A 25473-nucleotide genomic window follows, 5' to 3' on the forward strand; every position below is an offset into this window, starting at 1 on the left:
TGTCATCCTATTGGTATCTACTTTTAACTATCAGTCTCTCGATCAGTTAATATCAGGACTATGACTAAGGTTGCCAAAACTCGGTCATCAAGGTCAGTTATATTTTTTTTCTTTTTTTTATTGGTTGTTCACAACATTACAAAGCTCTTGGCATATCATATTTCATACATTAGATTGAAGTGGGTTATGAACCCCCAATTTTACCCCAAATGCAGATTGCAGAATCACGTCGGTTACACATCCAGAATTTTACATAATGCCCTATTAGTAATTGTTGTATTCTGCTACCTTTCCTATCCCCTACTATCCCCCCTCCCCTCCCCTCCCATCTTCTCTCTCTACCCCATCTACTGTAATTCATTTCTCTCCTTGTTTATTTTCCCATTCCCCTCACAACCTCTTATATGTAATTTTGTATAGCAATGAGGGAAGGTCAGTTATATTTTAGAGCAACATTTTTAATTCCTCATTTTCTCCTTTGGCCCCAGACTCTTAATTATCTTTATTTAAAATTTTGATATTTTGCTTATAATGGATGTTTTTCACATGTATTTTACAGTTTAAAATATAGTATATAATGTTGATAAGTAGGATTATGGTAGGTGCTCTACTCCTATCCCAGTTGAGCAGATATGTATTGAAAGTGAACTTGTCTGTGACCTCAGGGACCTTCTTTGCTACTGGTCCTTATACCAGGAAATGGAGTCAGATGGTGAAGTAAACAGAGAGGGTGGGATGCGATTTTAGTGGTCAAGGGGAGAGGCCCCTTCGGTAGCTGGGTTTTATCCCTACAACTTTGACTAATTTTCTCTAATTTTCTTTCTGTATCCCAGTTGTTGGAAGTTGCTTATACTATGAATTTATCGAAATAGAGAAAAGAACAACTTAACATCTAGTCCTCACCTGTGAGAGTGACACAGGGACTCCCTCATGTTGTTCTGGCTTCACCTGGTAAATGGGGCACTTTGTTTCCTGTCATTGCCCCGATGGTGTTTAATAGTTAAATGTATTTTGGAACATACATCGCTTTTGTTTTTTTTCTAGTTGTCACAACAAAGGTGTCAATCATCCTGTGCGTACCCTCAGCAGTGACGTGGTCCATATTTTTAATTTTCATTTCTGATGGGTTGGTATAAGACTTTCTCTTCTCCCAAACTCCTAAATGATGTCTCTGGGAATCCTCCCCCACACCCCTGTCTTATTATGAAGGAATTTCTGATGACCTAGAGTGACTTAGAATAAACAAAGCATTGTGGCATAAGATATTGATGGTAGAGAAGCCGTGTGAAAAAGTCCTTTCTGAGAAAGACAAGAATCCCAGCCATGTTTAATCCAGACTCAACTACCAGGTTTCATTTTGCACTTTGGGCTGTAGTTCTGACCTTGCAGAATAATTCATGGTCACCTTAACGGGTCTTCCCCACATAATAGCCTGAGCTGTGGCTGGTCTGTAAGGTGAAGAACTTCAGTGAGATACAACTCTTCGCATTTAGTCTCTCATGGGTTCTTATCCCATGACCCCAGTGTTACCTGAGTAAAAATTTATGGCAAGGGACCCGAGAGCCTATTTCCTATCCTTTTGTCTAAATGAGATCTTTAAATCCTTACCCTAGTTTATTCTTCTCTTATGGGGAAAGAGGATAGGAAGAAAGAGGAAGCAGGAGATGTTATCTGTGTATATTCCATTCAGCACACATTCCTGATTTTTATCTTTATAATTTGACATTTTCGTCTTAGTGATGAATGAAGAAAGCATTGAATAACTTAACTGTTGGTCTCTTAAACCAACATTCTGTTTACACCCTATGTTGTTAGTCACAAATACAGAGAGCTTACTCCAGTGGGTTTGAATGCAAAGACACTTGAAATAGAAAACTATGGAGATCAGATTTAAATTTGAAGTATGGTTTCATTGGGTCCCTGCCTCCATTTCTTTTACCTTCCTTATGTTCCTGACTTTGCACTTGACAGCTGATTTAAGCTGATTCTCTTCTGTTTTCAGGTGAGTTCCTGCCTATTGCAGTCAGGTTTTTTGTTTTCTTTTTGTTTTTTTCTATGCTGTGACCAGAAGACCTGACAAGAACAATTTTGGAGGAGGAAAAAGTTTATTTAGTTCTCATGGTTTCAATGGTCTCGGTCCATAGATGGCCAACTCCATTGCTCTGGGCCCTAGGTGAGGCAGAATATCATAGCAGAAGGAATGCACCTCAGGACATGCCACCGGGAAGCAGAGAAGGAGGGGTATCAATCTGCAGATCTGCTCACCAGAGACAAAATATATACCCCAAAGGCACACCCCCAGTGACCTGTCTCCTCTAGCCACACCCTGCCTTCCTGCAGTTACCACCCAGTTACTCCACCAGTGGATGAATTCACTGATTGTGTTGTGACTCTCCTAACCCAATCACTTTGCCTTCTAATTTTTCTTGCATTGATTTCACTGCCCATTCTTCTTTATGTACCTCCTGGAAAGTAATTTCCTCCCACAGACTCTGAAAGTTCTCACTGCCTTGTGAATAATACCAGACCAAAGTAGTTTCTCTGAGCAGGGAAATCCCAATGGATACCATACACTGTATGGACATGATATTGTACCCCCATAGGGTTGGGCCCATGCTAATGCACTTTCGTGGCTCAGTCTCCCATCAAGAAGGATGATATTCTGCTAATTGCCAAATGCTATAGTGGAGATGGGTCAGGGTCATGTCTTTCAGACATAAAGGTTTAGAAGTGGTTATCCTAGAGGAAAATATAGAGAAACCTGTTCATTGAGCATTTACTGTATGCTAAGCACTATTGGCTAAGCTTTCGATATAATTATTTAATACTCATCATATCTTTGCAGTTAACTTTTAAGAAAGAAAGAAGAAGCAGTGGCGGGGTTTGGAGATTGACTGGAGACTATCCACAAATATCTTACATGCCTGATTGATTCTTCTGGTGTTACTGGAAATGCTTTTATAAAATTGGGAACTCTCAGGAGTTTTGGAGATGAGGTGATGTAACCTTGTAATTTACATATAAAGAAACTGAATCATTATTGAACTTGACTCCTTCCACTGTCAACTGCACTCTCCAGAATTGAAACCTGAGGGGAAAGAGCAATTGTGTGACATGCTGTCCCCACCTGTCCCTTGGTAGCCACGACAGGCATTGCTAGTGTATTGTGGCCCTCATGGTGAAGGAATCCTACAATCTGGGAGACATTGAGAGCCAACGAGTTAGTCAAAACTCACTTGCCACTGTTGAAGATGAACTCTAGTTACTAGCATCTTTGACTGTTGCTCTTTTCTCTATGCTCTATGACTTTGTATGTGGGTGATTGTTATTGTTATGGCTTGTATAGATAATTAGAATTTTTAAAAAATTAGTTCTGTTGTCAGATACAAGGCAAGGATTCCTGAAGGTGTACCTCCCTTGAAAGTTGAAAGCTTTAGATCTGGAATTTGCTTAGCTCCATTTTATACAAAAATATAATATGTTTGGCATTGGGACAGTAAAACATGTGATGACCCTGTTAGTAACTCAGAGGCTTATTTTAACCAATTTCATGTTGCAACTGGAAGATGTAACAGTAAAGGCGCCCCAACTTGAAACCATAGTAGTTAAATTTTGAGTGAATAAATGGTCTGAATTAATGGTAGGATTTTTTTAAAATTTATTTATTTTTTTGGTTCTGGGGATTGAGCCCAGGCCCTTCTGCATGCGAGGCAAACACTCTACCAACTGAGCTATATTCCCAGTGCTTGGTAGGAACTTTCATTAAATATTTGGATGCAGGATGGATGCAATTTGAAGTTACATCTATTTGTCTGAGATGGATCTGATAGTGCATGCTTTCAGACTATGACTTGGAAGAACCGAGAGTCTTTGGGTGTATGAATTGCAGGCATGTTCATGGTGCAAGTTTTACTACTCTCATCTACCCAGGTAATCAACTCATATGGAGCCTCCACATAGGCTCCTGGTGGCTTCAACCTTTCAACTGACCTATCTTTAAGATATCCTCATTTTTCAAAATAGCAAAATAGAATCCAGAAAGCCTTACGATTAGAACCTGGGACACCCCCCCCCTCCTGCCCTCCTCCCCCCGACCCACCCCCCCACATTCCCTGCCCTGATTTTAAGGACTATGTAACTAGGAAAGTCACACAGTATGGTGAAAAGAGCACTAGGCAAAGAAGATAGCAACTCGGATCCTAGTTCAAGGGTGACACATAGCTGTGACTCACAGGCTATCTCTAGATGACTCACCTATCCTAGGATCCTTGAAAACTAGATCTGTTAGCAGTGCCTAATATTAGGGTTAGGATATGTGGTGTCTCCCCAAAGCTCCTGGGTTAATGCAGAATTATTCATGTGAAATGATTAGAATCTGAAAGCTGTAACCTGATCCGTCCATCCTAGTTTGAATGGACTGACTGGGGGGTAACTATAGGCAGATGGATTGTAGCTGGAGAAGGTGCGTCTCCCCCTGCTTCTTGGATGCCATGAAGTGTTCCTTTGCCACGCCCCTCCACATGATGTTCTGCCTTATCTTTGTCCCAGAGCAATGGAGTCAGATGTCCATGGACTGAACCTCTGCAACCCTGAACCAAAATAAACTTTCCCCTTCTCTTGGTTCTTGTTATATATTTTGGTCACAGCCCCCAAAAGCTGACACACACCTGTCAAAGGTGAAGAGGGGCAGTTGGCGACAGCCAGGTCCTGCATTTGCTTTTTCCATTCCTATTTTAACTCTGTAGAGAGAGAGGAGTCGAATGTGGAAGTTGTCAAATTTGATGGTCCTATATAAAATTTTACCTGAAATTACTTTTAACATCCAGCCCTCAAATAGGTACCCTGGGAAATTAGACAGATAATGGTGGTAAAAAATGAAGAAAGGAGCTCTCATTTCTGGTGCTATTGTCTGCTGGTATTTCTGGTATTATGGGTAGTTATCAGTAGTTTCCTCAAAGCGCACCATTGATGTGGAATGGAAGAATTAAGTTTTCATACCTGTAATTTCAGAACCTCAAATTTTGGAAACTGTGATTTGTTATCTGGGGTCACTGTAGATTTTGTTAATTGATTCAACAATTAACAATATTCCTATAAACAAAGTTGAACAACTTCATAATCATACATTAATAAAGTAAAAAAACAGTGGAGAGTAACAGGAACATGTTTTAGTGCTTTTCCCATTTTTCATTTGTATAACAATAAATGCATAAAGGAAATTAACCTACCAGTACTACAATATGCAAAGGAATTGTAAGCTAAATCCCATAAAGGAGTTTAATTAAAAAATGGAATAGTTTAAAGATGTATACTAGATTGGGAGAAAAAGCATTACTTATAATGCTAGGTAAAAAATGAATGCACATATTTTTTGGATTGTTGATGTTGGTTAAAAGTAGATTCCAGGATGCAGAGTAATAAGCCTAGATCCAGGTACTATTTTTAATAAAAGTTCCCTGAGGGGGGCATCGATAAGCATATTTGACTAGAAACAGCAGATAACATGTATATTAGTTTTGTTTTTAATTAGATTTGGACAGAATTAATTATTTTTAATGGCTTTTCATTAGTGAATAGAAACCATTATTTGGATGTGTTATGGTAAAACAAATTCAAGATGCATGCTTATTTTCAGCAAAATACCTCTTATGTATTTAAAGAAAGTATTGTTTGGAATACAAATCATAGGTGGGTATTTGAAATTCCTTGGTCTTAGACAAAGATGTGATTAATATGCTCAAAAAATACTTTTTCTTAAATTTTACAAAACTCTTGTTGCTGACTTTTTTAAAAAAAAAATTTTGTACCTGGGATTGAACTCAGGGGCGCTCAACCACTGAGCCATGCCCCCAGCCCTATTTTGTATTTTATTTAGAAACAGGGCCTAATTGATTTGCTTAACACTTTGTTTTGCTGAGGCTGTTTAACTTGAGATCCTCCTGCCTCGGCCGCCCAAGCCGCTGGGATTATAGGTGTGCACCCAGCTTCTGTTTTTATCTGCACTTTTAGGAATGCTTCAGGGTATGGGTAGAGGTGGAGGTGGAACAAAATTTAGATGCTTCTCTCATACATGGCAACCAGATTCCTTGGGCTGAATCTGCCTAAGGAAAAAATAAAACATTGAGTATCAAATTGACTCTCAGACATGAGCCTAGATTTATAGTATTTGCTATTATTTCTGCATAGAGAATTGTGTCTGCCTTAAAGAGGCCAGTTGGAATTAATCTTCAATTGCATGATTTATGCTCCATACTATAGAAATATGTCTTTCTGATGCTAGTCAACTAAATTGTAGCTTCTCAAAATGAGAAAAACCACAGTGACTTGTTAATGGCACACCGAGGAGGAAAAGTGGGTTATTTTAAGGCACAAATGAGCCATAAATTAAGCTCATAATGTTGTTTCTTAACTACAATTTTTAAAGGTGAATTTCTCCAACTTTATATATTATACAATTTTATATAACCTTAAATAATGAAATATCACCTACCAGCTCAGTGGATTTTTTTTCTCTAGCTCAGTGGGTTTTAAAATTTTTTTTTAATTTTTTTTCCTCCCTTCCATCTTTCTCTGTGCAAATTCCCTTCCTGCAGGAAAGGTGCTGTGATATCATCTCTTTTTTATCCCCCACCTGTTATGCCCTAGACACAGTCACAAATTCATACTAGCAAATGCAATCAAATAGGCATATTAAATTTTAAGTCATTTTAAAAAACGTACTTGGCCTCTGTTCAATTTTTTTCTTTTATTTATTTATTTATTTATTTATTTATTTATTTTGGCAGGGGGTGGGGTGGGGTACCTGGGATTGATCTCAGGGATACTTGACCACTGAGCCCCATCCCCAGCCCTATTTTGTATTTTCTTTAGAGACAGGGTCTCACTAAGTTGTTTAGGGCCTCGCTGTTGCTGAGGCTGGCATTGAACTCGCCATCATCCTGCCTCAGCCTCCCGAGCCACTGGGATTACAGGGGTGCACCACTGCACCAGTCTCTGTGCAATTTCTTTTTTTTTTCTTTCTAATATCATTTTTTTAGTTCTAGATGGACACAATACCTTTGTTTTTATGTGGTGGTGAGGATGGAACTCAGTACCTCACATATGTTAAGGAAACACTCTACCATTGAGCTACAAGCCTAGTACCTGTGGACGATTTCAAAAGTAGTTTTTCATTTTGTTTGCAGAATAGCCACTAAAAATAACCTTTGGTCCGAGATCGACTGGGAAATCAACACTGGTGTTTTATTAACTGAATTTCAAACTTCATTCAGAGCTCATGAGTTTTTCCATTAATTCCCATTTTTGGTTTGACCCTTCAATCTTGAACAACACATTGTATTTATGATTACAACTCCTTGTTCTTCTCTGTTCTGGGACAGGGATTTACTCTTTCCATGTTTCCCATGTTCTTGATGTTTTTGAGGAGGGATGGTGAATTGTTTTGTGCATTGTTCCTCACTTTCGGTTTATCATGTGTACTCCTTGTGATTGAGGGGGTCTATGGACTTTTGGAAAGAGTACCACCCAGGTTAGCATATCCCATGAGGACGGCCACACTAGCATCATGGTCTCGTCAGTGATGTCTTCCTTTACCTTTAGTTGAGCTGACATTAATTAGTCAGGCTGCTGCATTTGAATGAAGTTACTGTATTTATCTTTTCCTGCTTAAATCTTTGCAAGCAAGTCACTAACTAGCTGAAGCTGGGATTCAGCTCCATTTCCCAGTGGAATCAAGCGGCCTCTCCCCAAGTGGGAAATCCTTGAATTAAATGACCTGAGCTTTGTAAACCTGGGTGCACTGGAAGTAATATCATTCAAATGTCCCTTTTCTGCTTGTTCCCACTGTGGGAGGTGAGGCCCCTCCTCTTTCTTTGTATACCCCAAAATACCTGCATCCACCTCGGGAGCCCTTGGTTGGACTGCATTTCCATTTCTTCTATGGAATACAGCCTGCAGTATATTTTGTAACCCAGCAATAAAGAGCAACCACTTGGTGACATTTTGTTGAGTGATACTGCATATGAACTTGACTTACATGATTATCTTGTGTAATCTGCACACACAAGCACCCTCTGTACAGATAAGGGGCCTAAGCCACAGAAGGCTTAAGTTGACCAAAGGAACCTAAGGAATCTGGGGTAGCCCTGTTCTCTAAACCCATTTCTCAGGACCATGCCTGGTACTATGCAACCATCCAATCAGTGTTGGAATGGAAACACTGATGGATTGGTTAATAAGACTAAATTTCCTCCTCAGTTGACCTTCTTTGATGAGAGAAGTCTTTGAAAGAATACATGAAATAAGAGAAGTTGAAACATGACTATGTTCTACAAAAATGTTGCAAACTAAATAAAGAAGAAAATAATAAGTCACCCTTGTGCAAATTATTAAATTTGCACATAGATTTGGATACGTGTATCCCATCTCCTCAGATAATGTTCTGACTCCCTGTAATAGTGAAAAAAAAGTTGCATTTTCTTCAGTGACGTGTCCTCAGAGAGATGGGTAAAATTAACACCAAATCACGCACAAAGAGGTTTCCGTAGTGCAATTAGAAGACAGAGCTCGGCCACTCTTTGATCTCCTCCTGTAATTATCATTCATGTTTTATAAATTGTTTTAGGGCCTTACTATGTGGAAGACCCTGTGTCAGGCATTGAGACCAAATTGAACAAAATATTAAAGGAACCACTTCTCACAGAATTTCCCTCTAGTGGGCAAGACATATATTTTGTACATATATTTATTAGTGTATAATAAACACTAAATTGCAACGATGATATAACTAGGCTCATAGGAAACCCACACGTCTATGCCAGGATCGCATACCACCCCTCTGTTCTCTGTGTCCCCGAGAAAAGGACATTTACCCTGAGATCAAAGGAATATTTCTCATCATTTGTTGAATATGAAGCCTTGTTAGATTCCCCTGGTATTGAACGGTTGGCAGAATGTCTGTATCCAGATCTCATTCCTGCAAGGTTTATTTTTTGATTTTTTTTTGATTTTTTGATTTTTGGATACTGGGGATTGAACCCAGGGGCACTTATATTTTGAAACAGGACCTCATTAAGTTGCTTAGGGTCTTACTAAGTTGCTGAAGCCAGCCTCGAACTTTTATTCCTCAGCCTCCTGAGTCTCTGGGATTACAGGAGTGTGCTACTGCACTGGCTCATTCTTACAAGATTTGTAACAGGTGGATGGGAAATGGCTTTCAGCATTCGCAAACTGCCTCGAAGGTCCTACCTCTGCCCTCCCCTTTTCCTCTCTCAGAGTGTAGGCTTGTGTATCAGGTAGTGATGTCAGAGTTGGTTAGCTGTTCAGAATGAGATGAGCTGCCAATATGCAGATATCCTGCATTCTAAGAAAGCTAGTAAGAGGAAACTAAAGTGTAAATGACTTCTATTTTAGATGGATAACATCATACCTAAGGAAGGAAGGCTTCTTGCTGGGGATTTTTTTTTTTTTTTGGTCCCCCATCCCTACTCCTAGGTTTCAGCTAACCACAGTCTTTATTTAGTGTCCTGTTTTTTACTTAGAAACATTTATTCAAAGTTCTCAAAAACAAAGCATTCAATACTAGGAGTCTCCGCGCAAGTGCAAATGATTAATGATGTAATTCTCAGCCCTTTATAAAGTGTCTTAACAACAGAGAGATTTATACAGTGTGCAATGGTGGTAGTGCTTGGATGTGAGAATAGGTAATCAATATCTGCAAGCTTGGAGAAACGGCTTCTATTTCCTCCACTAATGACATAGGGGTTTTTGCAAGGCAAGAGTGTCTGGAGCATGACGCGCTCCAAAGAAGAATTAATTTAAAATCTGAAGTGGAAGATCAGTTTCAATTAAAATTGCACTTGAACGTCTATTGGTGCAAGTGTGAAAGTAAGCATGGCGTCAGCTTAAACCTTCAGATTGTTACCACTGAATAAATGAACCCCACGAGTCCAAGCCCTGATTATACTTTTATAGAGCGCTAAATTATATCTCACTCATATCTGGAAGGTTATGAGAAATGGCATGAATGGAAGTCCTTTCTGATACTGCAGATTATTGTTGTTGTTGGCGGTAGGATCATTATCAGGTATCTGTGTTTTTGTAAAGGATGACTTGCATTTATTATTCCTTTGGAGTCGTATGTGTTTGGGTGTATTTTACTATCTTCTGTTCCTTTATTCCTCATTTAGTGTGATTTTATTGTAGTAGTAAATTCCTGTAAGGCATTATTTATTTATTCTTTTTAGTTGTACATGCCAGTAGAGTCAATGTTGGCATATTTATACAAACAGTGAGTATATGTTATTCTCACTAGTATCCCACTCTTGGGGTTGCACATGATGTGGACTTTTACTGGGTGTTTTCATGTATGAACCTAGGAAAGTTATATCAGATTCATTCTACTGTCTTTCCTATTTCCATTCCCCTTTCCCTTCCCTTCATTCCCACTTGTCTTAATCCGATGAACTTTTATCCCTCCCCCCTTATCATGTGTTAGCATTCACATATCAGAGAGAACATTTGACCTTTGGTTTTTGGGGATTGGCTTATTTCATTTTGCATGATAGCTTTCAAATGCATCCGTTTACAGGCAAAAGCAGAATTTCATTCTTCTTGGTGGCTGAGTAATATTCCATTGTGTATATATACACCACACATTATACACACATACAATATTAACAAATGAGTTCCCATGTTTTAGACGTACAGGCCCAGTTATAGTAACTAAAATTTGTATTTCTGTCACCTTGTTTGATTGGTTTTCATTTGTTTAGTCTTTGGACATGTGGAAGAAAATTTAAACTTGTCCCTGTAATTGGAGGCCATCTTCACATTCTCTCACCCCACCTTTTTCTTAAACTATACAGATGCATGGGGCTGGAAATGTAGTTCACTGGTAGAGTACTTGTGTAGCATGGGTAAGACCCTGAGCTCAATCCTCAGTACTTCAAAACAACAAAAAGAAGACAGAAAAGTATGTGTGTGTGTGTGTGTGTGTGTGTGTGTGTGTGTGTGTGTAAGGTGAAAGTGAAGTTTGGGTAAGATATGGAAATGCACAGTCTGTGCTTCACCTTCTTGGAAATTCCAGCAAGAGGTGATACAGCAGGAATAAAATGCTCATGATGTTTCCTAGTTTAGTTGGAGTGCTACCGTAAGGAAAGTTGACTTATTCCAAGAAGTATTATGGCATTTGCAAATGACTTACAAGTGTCCCAAGATCGCCCATCTTTGCCATCCCCAGGGGATGTTCTTTATATGTGTTTTTTTTTCTTACTGTTTGGGATGACAATTAGGGGAAATTTTCAAGTAGCAAGACCTGTATCTTCCTTTGCACAAGCTTGGATGTGTACTAATGTACAGAAATACCAGTGGATGAACGAGTTGGTCCCCTGGCTCTTCTCCTCTTCTGTCTGATCTGTGAAGACATTTCTATGAGTGTCTGCATGTTTACATATATTAGCATGTGTATTTACATATACTCAACATTCTTATCTGAAAACCTTGGGTTTTATCTACCTAAAGTTGTCCAGTTTAGACTTACTCTATGTCTCATTCTCAAAAGGAGATTCTTCCTAATCTCTTTAGCAAAGATTGTGTCTTTCCCTGCTTTGTTATATTGACAAGGTTAAAAGTAGAATGCAGAAAATCCTAAGAGCTCATTATCCACTTAACAGACATTGACCCCACAACATTTCATTTCCAAATAGGGCAGAGAAGAAAATATAGGGGTTTTTCTGTGTTCGCGTTGGATTGGGACCTATAAGAATCATGCTGTATAATTGTACCTCTTTATTTTTATGGCATATGGTTTCCCCAGGTGTCTATTATTTCTATGAGCCCTGAATCCAATCTGAAGGCAATCTCATACTTCCCTCTCTGAAGAGAGAGAGGTTTGGAGAAAAAGAATAGTTTAACATCTCAGACCACAAACTAATGAAACTGGGAAATCTGTCACAATTCACCAAAAGAAAAGCCTGCCTTATTGTTTTTATCATTTCTAATAAATCTCATCTAGTTTTCTGTGACTTACTTTATTTATTTAGTTAGTCAGTTAGTTATTTTTGAGTGCCAGGGATTGAAGCAAGGTGCACTTAACCACTAAGCCACACCCCCAACCCTTTTTTGTATTTAGAGACAGGATCTCACTGATTTGCTTATGGCCTCACTCAGTTGCCAAGGCTGGCTTTGAACTTGCAATCCTTCTGCTTTGGGCTCCTGAGCCGCTGGGATTACAGGCGTGCGTTTCTGTGACTTTTAATTTTGATTTTTTTTCCCTTTCCTTTCTCTGTTTACAGACTTTGGTGTTGTTAGAAAAAAATTGTGGTTCGGATACTGTTCACATCAACAAAACATGCTAAGTTGATTAAGTCAGTTCCTTGTGAATGAACACTCTGCTTATTTTAAGAAACTTGTTTCAAAATTGTCAAAAACGTGAACAACTCTTGACAGCCCTTCTGTGCAACTCCCTGAATCTGATTACAGGTTAAGTTAGCAGGGGTTGTAATTCAGTGATAGAGCACTTGCCTAGCACATGTGAGGTACTGAGTTCAATTCTCAGTAACACATTAAAACAAATAAAGATATTAAAGTTTTTTTTTTTAAACATAGCAAATGTTTTGATTGCATATCAAGAAGCTAAACTATCTTGGGTCATATATCTTTTCTTTTTTTTTTTCATCTTTTCTGAAATCAAACCAATGGCATCAACCTATAACGTGTAATACTGCACAATATGACCTCTTTAGAGTTGGCATGTGTTGGAAAATGTAGTTTGGTAGATGTGGGGTCCATCTTCCTGAGTCTTATTCATTCCATCTCTGATCCTTGAGCCCCGGAGATTGAAGTTGCTTTCTTTCGACAGGTGCCTATGGTCCTGAGCACTGGGTCACGTCCAGCGTCAGCTGTGGGGGTCGTCACCAGTCCCCAATAGACATCTTAGACCATCATGCACGTGTTGGTGAAGAATACCAGGAGCTACAACTCGATGGTTTTGACAATGAATCTTCTAACAAAACGTGGATGAAAAACACAGGGAAAACAGGTAGGCATCTTTACTTGTCTGTGGATCAACAGGAAATATTTTGTAATCGCTTGTGTTTACCTTTCCCAGAATTTGCTCTTAAATAGTGCACATTGCCATATGGAGCCTAAATTAATCATGTGACTTTGGGCAAAGAGCACAGCCACTCTGAGCTTCAATTTTATCAAAAATATATGAAATGTGGCTGGGCGTGGTGGCACACACTTGTAATCCCAGCTGCATGAGAGGCTGAGGCAGGAGGATCGCTAGTTCAAAGCCAGCCTCAGCAAAAGCAAGGCACTAAGCATCTGTTTCTAAATAAAATATAAAATAGGGCTGGGGTTGTGGCTCAGTGGCCCAGTGCTCCTAAGTTCAATCCTTGGTACCCTCCCACACAAAGGAAAAAAAAAACATATATATATATATATATATATATATATATATATATATATATATATATTTGGACAATGACATTGTTTCACCCTCATAGCATTGTAATGACTCAACGAGTTAAAACATGTAAGGTACATAGTATGATCTTTCCAATACCTATCCAGTATGGTAGCTCCTGGCCACATGTGGCTATTTAAATTCAAGTTTTAATTAAGAATTAAATAAGATGGAAATCCAGCCCCTTGGTTGTACTGGGCACATTTCCAAAGCTCAGCAGCCGCATTTAGCAACTGGTATTGTATTGCATATAGAGACAGTTATGTCGGATAGCACTGGGCCCTATGTGCAGATGGAAATAAAATGATTTTCTTTGAGGTTTGGCTTTGTTAACATTTCTTATGAAAGCGTGGGTGAACTTCTCCTCCCTTGGTGTGTTTTCTGTGTGGTTCAATCCCTCCACTTTCTTTTTACCTCTCCGCCTTGGCCTTTGGGGATCTGTGAGTAGGTGTCATCATCTTTTTACCATGGTTAATGTGGAGAGTGGCCTCCCCGCTCATTAGTGTTGGGTAGCTCTCAGCTTCAGGATTTCCCTGTAAGTCGCTGTGTCCCCAGTGTCCGATCTGAAAATAAACACTGAGATGTGATATTATACTCCTGCTTTCTGCTGCCTGGGGTTACATTGATGGCTAAAGATATTTTCTACATCTTCTTATTTCACTTCTTACAACTTTAACCCATTAAAACACATTCTCTTTTCCTCCTTTTCTTCCTTTCCCTGTACTTGAACCACTCTGAGCAATCCCTTTTAAATCCTGGACAGCCTGAGGCCCCATGCTGGGCTAAAATGACTTCACTTTCAACCCTTTGGTTTGAAGCATGTTGTGTGAGCCCCAGAGCTGACTTTTCTCTTAACCTGGCTGGCTGCCCATGCAGCTTGGGGGATCCATTTTCTTCCTGTGTGCCTGCCATGGCCTGAGATCGTTCATGGACCGTAGCCTGGCTTGTTCGTAGAATTGCTTCCCATTCAGAACAGTGATTCCTGAGTTTGGGCTTTTTCATAAACAGTTCTTCCCATCTACCAGCTGGCTACCCTCTCCTCTACCTTCATTCATCTGTTTCAGTAGCTGCTATGGAAAAACTTTGTGTACCTGCAGTGTTTGCCGTACCCACCTGTCATCCATTCACCTCTGCTCCTCAGCCTGGGCTGTGTGCTTATCATTAGATTTCACAGCATCTACCCGTGCTCCTGGCTTATATGTCAGATGTAGCTGTCCCTTGAAGAACTGCAGTGGGAACACTCCTCTTTGACCATCTGATCATAGCGGAGGAGAGCTTTGCCACAATGGGTGTGATCAGAGCTCAGAGCTCCGAGCCACCTCAGTGGCCCATTCTGGGGGCCTGTCAGTGGAATGCGCTAGGCTCTCTGATGTGGTTTTCTACTTGACTTACCACACTTGACAGCCTTCTGCAAAGATAGCACGTTTCACTGACAGCTGGGTATCACCAATGAAAGGTTTGAGACGTGCATAGGGTTCACTCAGTGGAAGTTGATTCATGACCCTTGGTCTTCCAGAAGCTGATTATCAATCTCTGTCACTCGGCTGACTTTCTCAAGTGATCCACAACTTGCTGCCTCTCTGGGAGTGCATGCTTCTGGTTTGAAAGCCCAGCTAGCCAGATCCGTGCACATCTGTCTCAGCAAGCTCAGAAGCTCAGCGCTGAGCCGCAGGAATAAATCCCTGCTACTGTACTGATTCCTGTGAAAATTCTTGAAATTCCTGTGAAAATTCATACTACCTAGGCCCCCATCTCATAAATCCTCTGAGATGGCTTTAGAGGAGGGGTTTTTATAAAGCGACAGCCAGTTATATGCAATTTAAAACAAGAACATGAAATTGTTTTCTTCATTTCACAAAGTGTCAATTCGCAGTCGTTTAGAAAGTCTGATGCAGAAATCAACTTGTGGGTTTTTTTTTTTTGTTGTTGTTGTTCTTTTTTTGCTTTTTTTTTTTTTTAATAAGCAGAAGGCTAGGAAGCTTTCCTTCTGTATATCTTGAAATGCCACATTAGCTCATCAATATTCGAGTATTTAAGAGAAACGAGAATTCATTTAATATATTAAATGAAGGCAACCTGAATAATTGCAGTCTTTTTTTTTAAAGCACACATATCATTATGTGTTTTGAAAGATGTTATGAGTGAAGGAAATAGAGCTGTAGGAGCAAGGTATTTCATACAACTAATTACCTGGCAGAGGACATTTCAAGGCAGTTCAACTGCACATGAATCTACAATTACCTGAAAAATTAAAAGTTTAAATTTTTAAATAACACATCTGACAGGAGCCACATGGTCTTGTCTTGACTGCAATCATTCACTTTATATCTGCCTCTCATACCTTGTTATAGAAAATGCTTCTTTTGCTTAAATCATTAATTTTTAAGCAACACAGATTTTTTTTTCTCCTCTCCAAGTATTTTTGTGAACTTCATCTTTCCAGAAAGTAAATTCAAGAGGGAGTATTTATTTATTTATTTATTTTTCCGTAATGGAAATTTACAGGTCACTTATCTGTAAAATAGACTCTGTCTTTGGATATTAAAATATGAATATAGAAAGTTAATATTTAAAGCAGCCTATTACATACAGACAGTAACTTTCCCATAAAACAGTTTTAATGTTCAGATCTGTCTTCACCCCCGAGACTGCTATATATCCCCATCCAGCAGAATCAATAGAGCGACTTCGTTTCACCTCGCCCACTTCTCGAAAGTTGTCTCAAATATCTTTACAAGACAGATAGCATCTCTCTATTTCTTCCCAAGGAGCCATAACTAACTGTCCGTTGTGCCAGTACTCATCTAAAGTTATTTCTCTCTCTTTCATTTTCAAGGGATGAAAAGATAATGCATTCATCAGGAGCACTTCAAAATGATCTTGCTGTTGCTAGCATTAGCTTCTTGCTAAACGCTCGGAATTGAAGACTTCGATGGCATTTTTTGGATGTGTGTTAATAACCATGGTCCGTAAATTTTAACTATTAGGTGTGCTTTTTGATACACACTCACACACACACAGGGACTGAACCCAGTGGCGCTTAACCACTGAGTCACATCCCCAGCTCTTTCTTATATTTTATTTAGAGACAGGGTCTCACTGAGTTGCTGAGGGCCTTGCTAAGTTGCTGAGACTGGCCTTGAACTCGAAATCCTCTTGCCTCAGCCTCCTGAGCTGCTAGGATTATAGATATGTGCCACCACACCTGGCTTTCCACGACTTTTTCTTAAATTCTGCACTAAGGATAAAGAGGAAATGTTCTCCATGAAGTACTTCCCTCACATTCTGTTGGTTTGCTGTATTTCTTGTTAGCCTACATTCTGTTTTCTTATTTTTAATTTATTTGTAGATGGATGCAATTCCTTTATTTTATTTTATTTATTTTTATGTGGTGCTGAGGATCGAACCCTGTGCCACACACAGGCTAGACAAGTGCTCACTGAGCCACTCCCCCTAACCCAGCCTACATTCTTTCCTATTGGAGTGCAGAGGCCACAGTTCTATTCCAGAAATAGGTGCTAATTTAAAAAGGATGGATGGCAAAGAGCACGGGTGTAGATAGTTGGATCAGGAGCCATTTCCTAGTATGTTCCTCATAAAATTCAGATGAGCATCCAAAGAGCACTGCACTCACTTTATTTCACCTGGTCTTGGAACTTTTATGGGAAAGTATCAGCACAAGAACACACACATTTATGAACAAACAAATTGCTGGAGAAACACAGAATCTTACTCCTGGTTATTTCTATACACTGTCTTCCCACGTGACTGTGAGACCCAGGTTGAGTGGCAGAGAAACATGTGGCTTTGCCCTTTTGCCCATACACAGGGGTAAGACCCCACGGAGCAGTGAGAGTCTAATGCTGTAACTTGCTCTATGGTCGGGTTCCTGCAGTCCCGAGCTGGAGCTCACCTATTGCCTCTGTGCAGTCCAAAGGGTCGCTGTTCTCTTCCAAGGTTCGCAGAGACACCGATCCAAGCCTGGCTCTTGAGTGTCAGCACTGGGCTGCCACAGTGGGTGCCCAACTGGGTTTTCAGGTGCATTCTTCGTGATACATGAGCTCCCTCCCAAATTCATGGGTTATGTTGCTTAGCCCCACCCCATCACCGTATCTGCCTGGTCACCCTAATGTCACTTGCAGGCAAGAGCCTTTGCCATCTGGAGATCGGAAAGGAAGTGTTTTAGTCAGTTTTTTCACTACTGTGAGTAAAGGACCTGGACAGCACAAGTGTAAGGAGGAAAAGTTTATTTGGGGGCTCAGGGTGTCAGAGGTCTCAGTCCACAGACAGCAGGCTCCATTCCTCGGGGCTTGAGGGGAGGCAGGACATCATGGAGGAAGAGTGTGGTGCAGGGAAGCAGCTCACATGGTGATCAGGAAGCAGAGAGAGACTCCACTCTCCAGAGACAAAGAGAGACCCCAAAGCCACGCCCCCAATGCCCCCTCCTCCAGCCACACCCACCTGCCTCTAATCCCCACTGGGGGTTGGTACCCAGGGCCTTGCACACTCCAGGCAAGGGCTATACCACCAAACTACACCCCCAGCCCCAAGAATCAAAGTTTTTTAAAAAAAAATGTATTAGGGCTGGGGCTGTAGCTCAGTTGTAGGGTGCTTGCCTAGCATGAATGAGGCACTGGGTTCGATCCTCGGCACCACAAAAATAAATAAATAAATAAATAAAATGAAGGTATTATGTTCATCTACAACTGAGAAAACTGTTTTAATTCATAATATCTATGGAGCAGAGATTTTGGTATTGACAGTACCCTAAATTCATTCTCATTTCAATAAGAACTATCTTTTTTTGTTTCTGGCAGTTTTTTTTAGAATTTTTATTTATTTATGTGTACACAAATGGAGCACAGCTTTTCATTTCTCTGTACACAATGCTAAGTCGTACCATTCATTCCATCATAAATGTACATAGGATAATAATGTGAGTCTCAACCACCATGTTTCCCACTCTCTTTCCCCTCCCCTTCCCTCACTCCCCTCTGCCCAATCCATAGTTCCTCCATTTTTCCCTTACCCACCCCCATTATGCACCAGCATCCACATATCAGGGAAAACATTTGGCCTTTGGTTTTTTGGTATTGGCTTATTTTACTCAGCATGCTATTCTTCAGTTCCATCCATATACCTGGAAATGCCATAATTTCAAGCTTTAAGGCTGAGTAATATTCCATTATATACTATATATATATATATATATATATATATATATATATATATATATATATATATATATATATCTCACAGTTTCTTTATCCATTCATCTCATTAAGATCTATCTTAACCCTAATAATCCTCTTGGCTGACCAGGACCTGGATCATTTCAGTTGACAGACGATTCTTCACCTGTATTTCCTTAGGAGTTCCAACTTGCTTTGTGCCAAATCCTTACCTTTATTTTTATGACAACATCCCCAAACCCACTTCAATTCTTTAATGACCATTAATTGGTATGAATGTGGGATATGGAAGAAAGACCAGTTTGGGGTTCATAATTCCTCATTTCTTTTTATCTCCAAGTTCTGTTGGTGTCGCTACAGATTGATGGCTAAGCAGGCTGCCAAGCTCCTTAGCCATCAATCCGTATGGACACAAACAAAAATGGATTTTTTGAAAAATCTCTGATTCAGCATCATTTGTACTGGGCATCCCTGACCCTGTGTGCGTATTACACTGGGTCATCTCTGCTTAGCTCAAGGTGGCCCAAAAGAGAAAGTTTAAGATTAAAATTTTGTAAGTCCATTCATGGATTAAGAAATTGTGACACACACAGACACGCGCACACACGCATGCAGTGGAGTTCTACTCAGTCCTAAAGAATAAAATTATGACATTTGCTGATAAATGAATGGAAACAGAATATCATGCTAAATTAAATAAACCAGACTCAGAAGCTCAAAGGTTGAGTATTTTCTCTTGTTATGTGGAAGCTAGAATAAAATAAAGGACAGAAGGGTTGATGGAAGGCTAGGGTCACATTCAGGCACAGGGAAGATCAGTGGTGTACAAGAAAGTGATCAAGATGGAGAGGTGAGATGGGAATTGAATTCCATGCATGTAGGATTTTGTCAGGATGAACCCAATTACTATATATAATTCTAATGCTCTGATATAAAGAGTCCTCCTCTGGTATACAAAAGGAGTCCATTCTTTTGAGGAATACTAGGCATGATTTGGCTCTTAACTTTGTAAATTATTTTGTTCCAGAAGCCCCAAATCATTGTTTCTTTCTGCTTATTAACTATCTCATCTTATCTGAATCCTGGGATTCAGTTAGGACTGATTTCCCCGCTTTTCTGTTGAGTGAGAGGTACCGCAAGCTCTGTTTCTTGTCTGCTAAGCTCCATTTCCTTTTTCTTGTCCCCTCGGCCCCACACTCTGCATTCAGGTTGTAGGTTAGAGTAGCTGCAGAGACAGAAGCACAGTTAACCACTTGCCCTGAAATTCAAGGTCACTTTGGAAATCCCCTTTCTTTTTTATGGTGCAGAATCTTCTGCGAGACTCCTATCTGTCATATCCTCCATGGTCAGAGGGTTACCAAGTCCATGTTGTTCATCTGTGCTACATTTACTAGTGAGTTAACTGAGACCTAGGATAATCCTGTGGCTTGTCATCTCTTGGATGTCTGTTGTTCCAACACAGCATGTCCAGTGTCTTTTCTGAATAACTGCAGGAACCTTTTTTTGTTTGTTTTCTACTGACCAATTTTGGTTTCCTCTCAAACCTTCTCTATAGCGTAGCCATAGGAATCTACCTAGTTCTCTAATCTGATCTTGCTCATCTCTCTTTCCTTTTCTCTTTGATAACCATATCAATGACTTCCCATTATTCTTGGTATAGAGTCAGGTGGCTCACTATCTCTGCCTCTTACTACATCCTGCTTTCTGGGTAGAAGTCACTCTGGCTTCCTCCTCCTCAGTCCTACTCCCACCACTTCCACTACCACAGGACCTTTGCATAAACTCTCTCTCCCTTGACTTGGTCCCTTCTTGTGAGCATTTCCCCAGGGAGCTCTCCTGATCAGGCAGCTCCTATCAAATCTTGACATACCCTGAGTTAGATACCCATTTCCTAGAACCTTTGTTTCTGCGATCTGTTTAGTCCTCAGTGCCTGTCATTCCCATTGACCTTCAGAGGGCAGGAACTATGTCTGATTTTCCTGACTTGTCTTCCTCAGCAATTATTCTGTAACTATTTGTTGAGTCTGCACAATGGCACGGGCCTGTTATCCCTGAGGCTCAGGAGGCTGAGGCAGGAGGATTGCAAGTACAAAGCCAGCCTCAGCCACTTAGTGAGGCACTTAGCAACTCAGTGAGACCCTGCCTTGGTGGGAGACTGGAACTAGATCCCAGGCCTCCTGGCTTTCAGACCCTGGCCCTTCCTTTTCACCAAGAGCCCCAGGACAATACAGAAGTCAATATGGTAGAGGGTGGTCTGGGGTCCTGTGTTCAGATCCAGTTTCGCAGGCTTTGCTGGCTGAACAGAGCTGCAAATGGGAGGGGGGGTTCAGATAGCGAGCAGTTGGCATGCCTCCCATTTATTTTTCTTTTAAATTTTAGCACCAACTGCTGTTTACATAGATTTGTGGTGTGAACATTTGCTTTAGCCCGGCATTATATACACACATCCAACTTCAGTTATCAACTCTTGCTGATTATCCTGTGAAAAACTGCCCCGAATGCCAGGGCTTAGGTCATCCTTTCAGAGATAGAAGGAAACCAATGCAATTCTGTCTTCACCCAGCAATCTGACTCCCTCACTGACCCTTGTTCCTGAGCAGAACCTATGGCTTCCTTATATTATGGGGGTCGCCAGACCCGGGGACAATCTGGGGAGAGCCATGGATCCTCTCTCTGGGTTAATTACTTGATAAACAGCACTTCCCTGGAGCCGGCTGTCGACTGGGACATTGGTGTGAATGGTTTTCCGGCTGTCGACTGGGACATTGGTGTGAATGGTTTTTCTGAGTATTCTTCCTGTGTCCACCTTTGTGATCCTCTTTCGGAATCTGTGAAGTCCTTGCTGTCTTATTCCAGTCTTACAGAGCAGAGGTACCAAAAGATGCATTTTTTCTTAAAACATGGACCATGTGCAATCTAGGTTTCCAATTCCGACTCCTGGATTCCTGAAGTGCAGCTGTGCTCAGAATGTGACTTCTCATTTCAGGGGTCATGGATCCAGAGCGCTGTAGGTGGCTGCCACCGTGGATTTTTTTGACCTCTGGGTTACGAGGACCTGACCTGAAGCTCCCATCTTCTTCTGCTTTCTCTATCCTACTGCTTTATTTTACCATAAGCCGTGTTAGCCCCCGGGGCCTGTTCTAGACAATCCACTCCCTGTGCGGTACCCACGTTCCAGGCTTGATTCTAGAAATAGTTGACAGATCCCCCGTTGCTCACATACCTGCCAGATTCCTGGCACTATACTCAGCTCTTTGGGAATGTGATTGCCTCCAAGTGTCCTCCTCCTCCTCCTCTCTCCCCATCCGTCCTGGTCAGTTCAGGCTGCCATAGCAAAATGCCATTTCAGTGAGTTGGCTTCCACCAGAAATAATCCTCAGAGTTCTGGAGACTGGAGATCCCAGGTCCAGGCAGTGGTAGACTCTGTCTAGTCAGGACCTGCTGTGAAGAGGGCACCTTCTCTCTGTGTCTTCAATAGGGAGGTCCTCTTTCAGGTCCTTGTGAAGGGCCCTAATCCCATTCATGGAGACCCCACCCTCATGACCTGATCCCTTTCCCATGAGCCCCACTCCCTCCTAATTCCCTCATGTTGGAGATCAGGCTCTGAGTTTATGAAGTTTGTGTGTGTGTGCGGGGGGGGGGGGGGGGTATATTAGTGAGCTCATTTTACCACCCATAAATTTACCACCAATAGTCCTGATGAGAACATTTAGAGGAGGGAAAGTTTATTTGGGGCTCATCGTTTTGGAGGTCTCATTTCATAGTTGGCCAGCTCCATTGCTCTGGGCCTGAGATAAGGCACAACATCATGGCGGAAGGAGGAATGCAGCTCAGGACATAGCACCAGGAACAAAGTATATACCCCCAAAACAGGCCCCCAGGGACCCACCTCCTCTAGCCACACTCTAGCTGCCTATGGTTCCCACCCAGCTAACCCCCGAGGGGATTAATCTATGGATGAGGTTACACCTTTTATAACCCAGTCATTTCACCCCTGGACTTTCGAAAGCACTATCTCCCACAAGAGCTTTTGGGGGACACCTCCTACCTAAACCATGACGGGGGAGCTCGATCACAGGCTATGAGGCCAATCTTGGACCATCTTGCATATCTACGTTCAGCTGTTAATGGCCCTTGTTTTAAAATCTGCTTTTGTTTATTATTCTTGTAATGTTATATACTCGCTTTTATTTTTCAGTTTGCTTATTTTGTTTTCATGAAGTCAAATGGATTTTAAAAGAAAGCTTTTTATGAGCATCATCCGTAGGAAAAAACCCCATGCTCTTTGACATGGATAGAGTTACTGTGAGAAATTTTATGTGCATGGTTTATGGAAAATAAATCAGCTTCCCATGTTATCAAAATCTAGTTTAATACTTTCGGGGCAAAGGGGAAGGGAGTGTGTGCCAAGGATTTGTAGAGCACCAAACAGGAGATTTTCTTTTCCTTTACGTGATCCAAGGGATAGAAAGAATCCATAAGAGCAAATATCTTTTTAACAGCTGTGTTTTAGTGAACTAGAAGTATCAATCACCCCGTAAGATCTGCTCCAGGGCTGGGGATGTGGCTCAAGCGGTAGCGCGTTCGTCTTGCATGCGTGCGGCCCGGGTTCGATCCTCAGCACCATGTACCAACAAAGATGTTGTGTCCGCCGATAACTAAAAAATAAATATTAAAAATTCTCTCTCTCTCTCTCTCTCTCCCTCTATCACTCTCTCTTTAAAAAAAAAAAAAAAAAAAAAAAAAAAAAAGATCTGCTCCAAGAGAGTATTTGGGCTATACCTGGCCTTAGTGGTGGTCCTATGTCATGATGCCTCTTATTTTCTTTCTTTTTTGGGTGGGAAGGAGAGAAGGGGATGGTGGTACTGGGGATTGATCTCAGGGCCACTAAACCACTGAGCCCCATCCCCAGCCTTATTTTGTATTTTATTTAGAGACAGGGTCTCACTGAGTTGTTGCTTAGGGCCTCGCTTTTGCTGAGCCTGGCTTTGAACTTGCGATCCTCCTGCCTCAGCCTCCCCAGCTGCTGGGATTGCAGGCATGTGCCACTGCAGCTAATGTGATTCTTATTTTCTTCCAAGACCATGTTGCTTTCATGCTGAACTCTATCTAAAGGGACAGTTCCACCTGTGTGGCCACCCCACTCCCTGTGCGGTACCCACGTTCCAGGCTTGATTCTAGAAATAGTTGACAGATCCCCCATTGCTCACATACCTGCCAGATTCCTGGCACTATACTCAGCTCTTTGGGAATGTGATTGCCTCTAAGTGTCAAAGGAGCCTCGAAGCGCAGGCAGGCAGTGTTGGTATTGCCATTTGATCAGTGGGGTAGGATACCTGCCTGAGGTCGCGCCCCTGCCAAGTGGCAGGATGAGATGCCAGTCCTCTCGGAGCTGAAGCTCACAGGACCTACTGTGTTCTCCGGTAACTACCTTTGCTCCCTTCTGTTTTGAAATGATGACCATCCTCAGGGGTCATTAGAAAATTGTTACAGGATAGCCAGGATGATGCCCCCTCCCCAGTTTTATAAGTAAACAAAAATAGAATTCATTCTTGAAAGGGGCAAATGTGCGTGAGGCACGCTGTGTGCTCTAGTGAGAAATACAATAAAATGAAAAATAAGATTAATGTTTCAGATTGTACAGTTCCCTAATTATGCCTTTAATTATTCATATAAAACAAGTAAAATGACCCCTGACAGAGACATAAATGATTTAGGATAAAATCAAATATTTATAGGATGACGCTGACTCCCTGCGCGTATTGTAACAGATGCACTCAGAATCTTTGCCTTCCTTCTCTGGATGTAAAATTTGATATATTGAATTTATAGCAGCATGAGAATAAACAACAGTATTTAGGACTCTACTGAGTTAATACCTGGGTGTTTGACATTGGATTTAAAGGTATGTGCAATGTATTATCTGATATTTTGGAAGCTATATATTTATGTATATGTCAGTTTAGATATTATCTTAGCTAATATTTTCTCTTCCAAGATATTACATTTTCCAGGTCATGGAAGGACAATCTCTTTGCTTTTGTTTACCTTTTAATGTTTTAATTTGAGACAGTGTCATGCTAAGCTGCTTAGGGCCTCACTAAGTTGCAGAGGCTGATATCCAACTTTTGATCCTCCTGCCTCAGCCTCCCAAGTTGCCTGGATTACAGGCATGCACCATCATGCCTTGCTGTGTTTTTTTTTTTTTAATTTATTTTTTAGCTGTGGGTGAACATATACCTTTATTTTATTTTTACGTGGTGCTGTGTATCGAACCCAGTGCTTCACGCATGCCAGGCAAGTGCTCTACCACTGAGCTACAGCCCCAGCCCATGCCTGGCTGTTTTGTTTCTGGTGTATCAGGGATTGAACTCGGGCATTGCACCACTGAGCCCCATCCCCAGCCCTATTTTGTATTTTATTTAGAGACAGGGACTCACTGAGTTGCTTAGCACCTCGAGTTTGCTGAGGCTGACTTTGAAGTCAAGATCCTCCTGCCTCAGCCTCCGGAGCTGCTGGGATTACAGACATGCACCACCACACCTGGCTTGTTTATCTTTTTAAGTGGTTAGTAAATCAAAAGGAGGAAGCACTCTGTGAAAATCATATCAAATTCAGATTTCCATGTGGTTAAGCGAAGCTTCACAGGAGGCTGGCCTCAGTTATGTCATTGGGTATGCCTTTGGCTGCTTCTGTGGCATAAAGCCGAGACCTCATAAGTGCACCAGAGAGGGTGACTACTCTGTTAAGCCTAAAATATTTACCAAATGCCTCTTAACGGGAAAAGTGTGCCAACTCCTGTTCTAAAACATG

The 25473-nt window shown here is 41.1% G+C and overlaps 1 protein-coding gene across 3 annotated transcripts in view; it reads left to right on the forward strand.

The window, feature by feature from the left end:
* PTPRG (protein tyrosine phosphatase receptor type G) overlaps positions 1-25473 on the forward strand; it is a 715161-nt gene that overhangs the window by 396806 nt on the left and 292882 nt on the right. For all 3 annotated transcript variants that reach the window (XM_081285863.1, XM_081285862.1, XM_081285864.1), the window contains exon 3: positions 12860-13039. In XM_081285863.1, coding sequence (XP_081141989.1) covers positions 12860-13039 — 180 coding nt within the window. The remainder of the gene's footprint in view (positions 1-12859; positions 13040-25473) is intronic.

The sequence above is a fragment of the Spermophilus citellus genome (assembly GCF_964194105.1).
Source record: "Spermophilus citellus genome assembly, chromosome: 3".
Taxonomy (NCBI): Eukaryota; Metazoa; Chordata; class Mammalia; order Rodentia; family Sciuridae; genus Spermophilus; species Spermophilus citellus.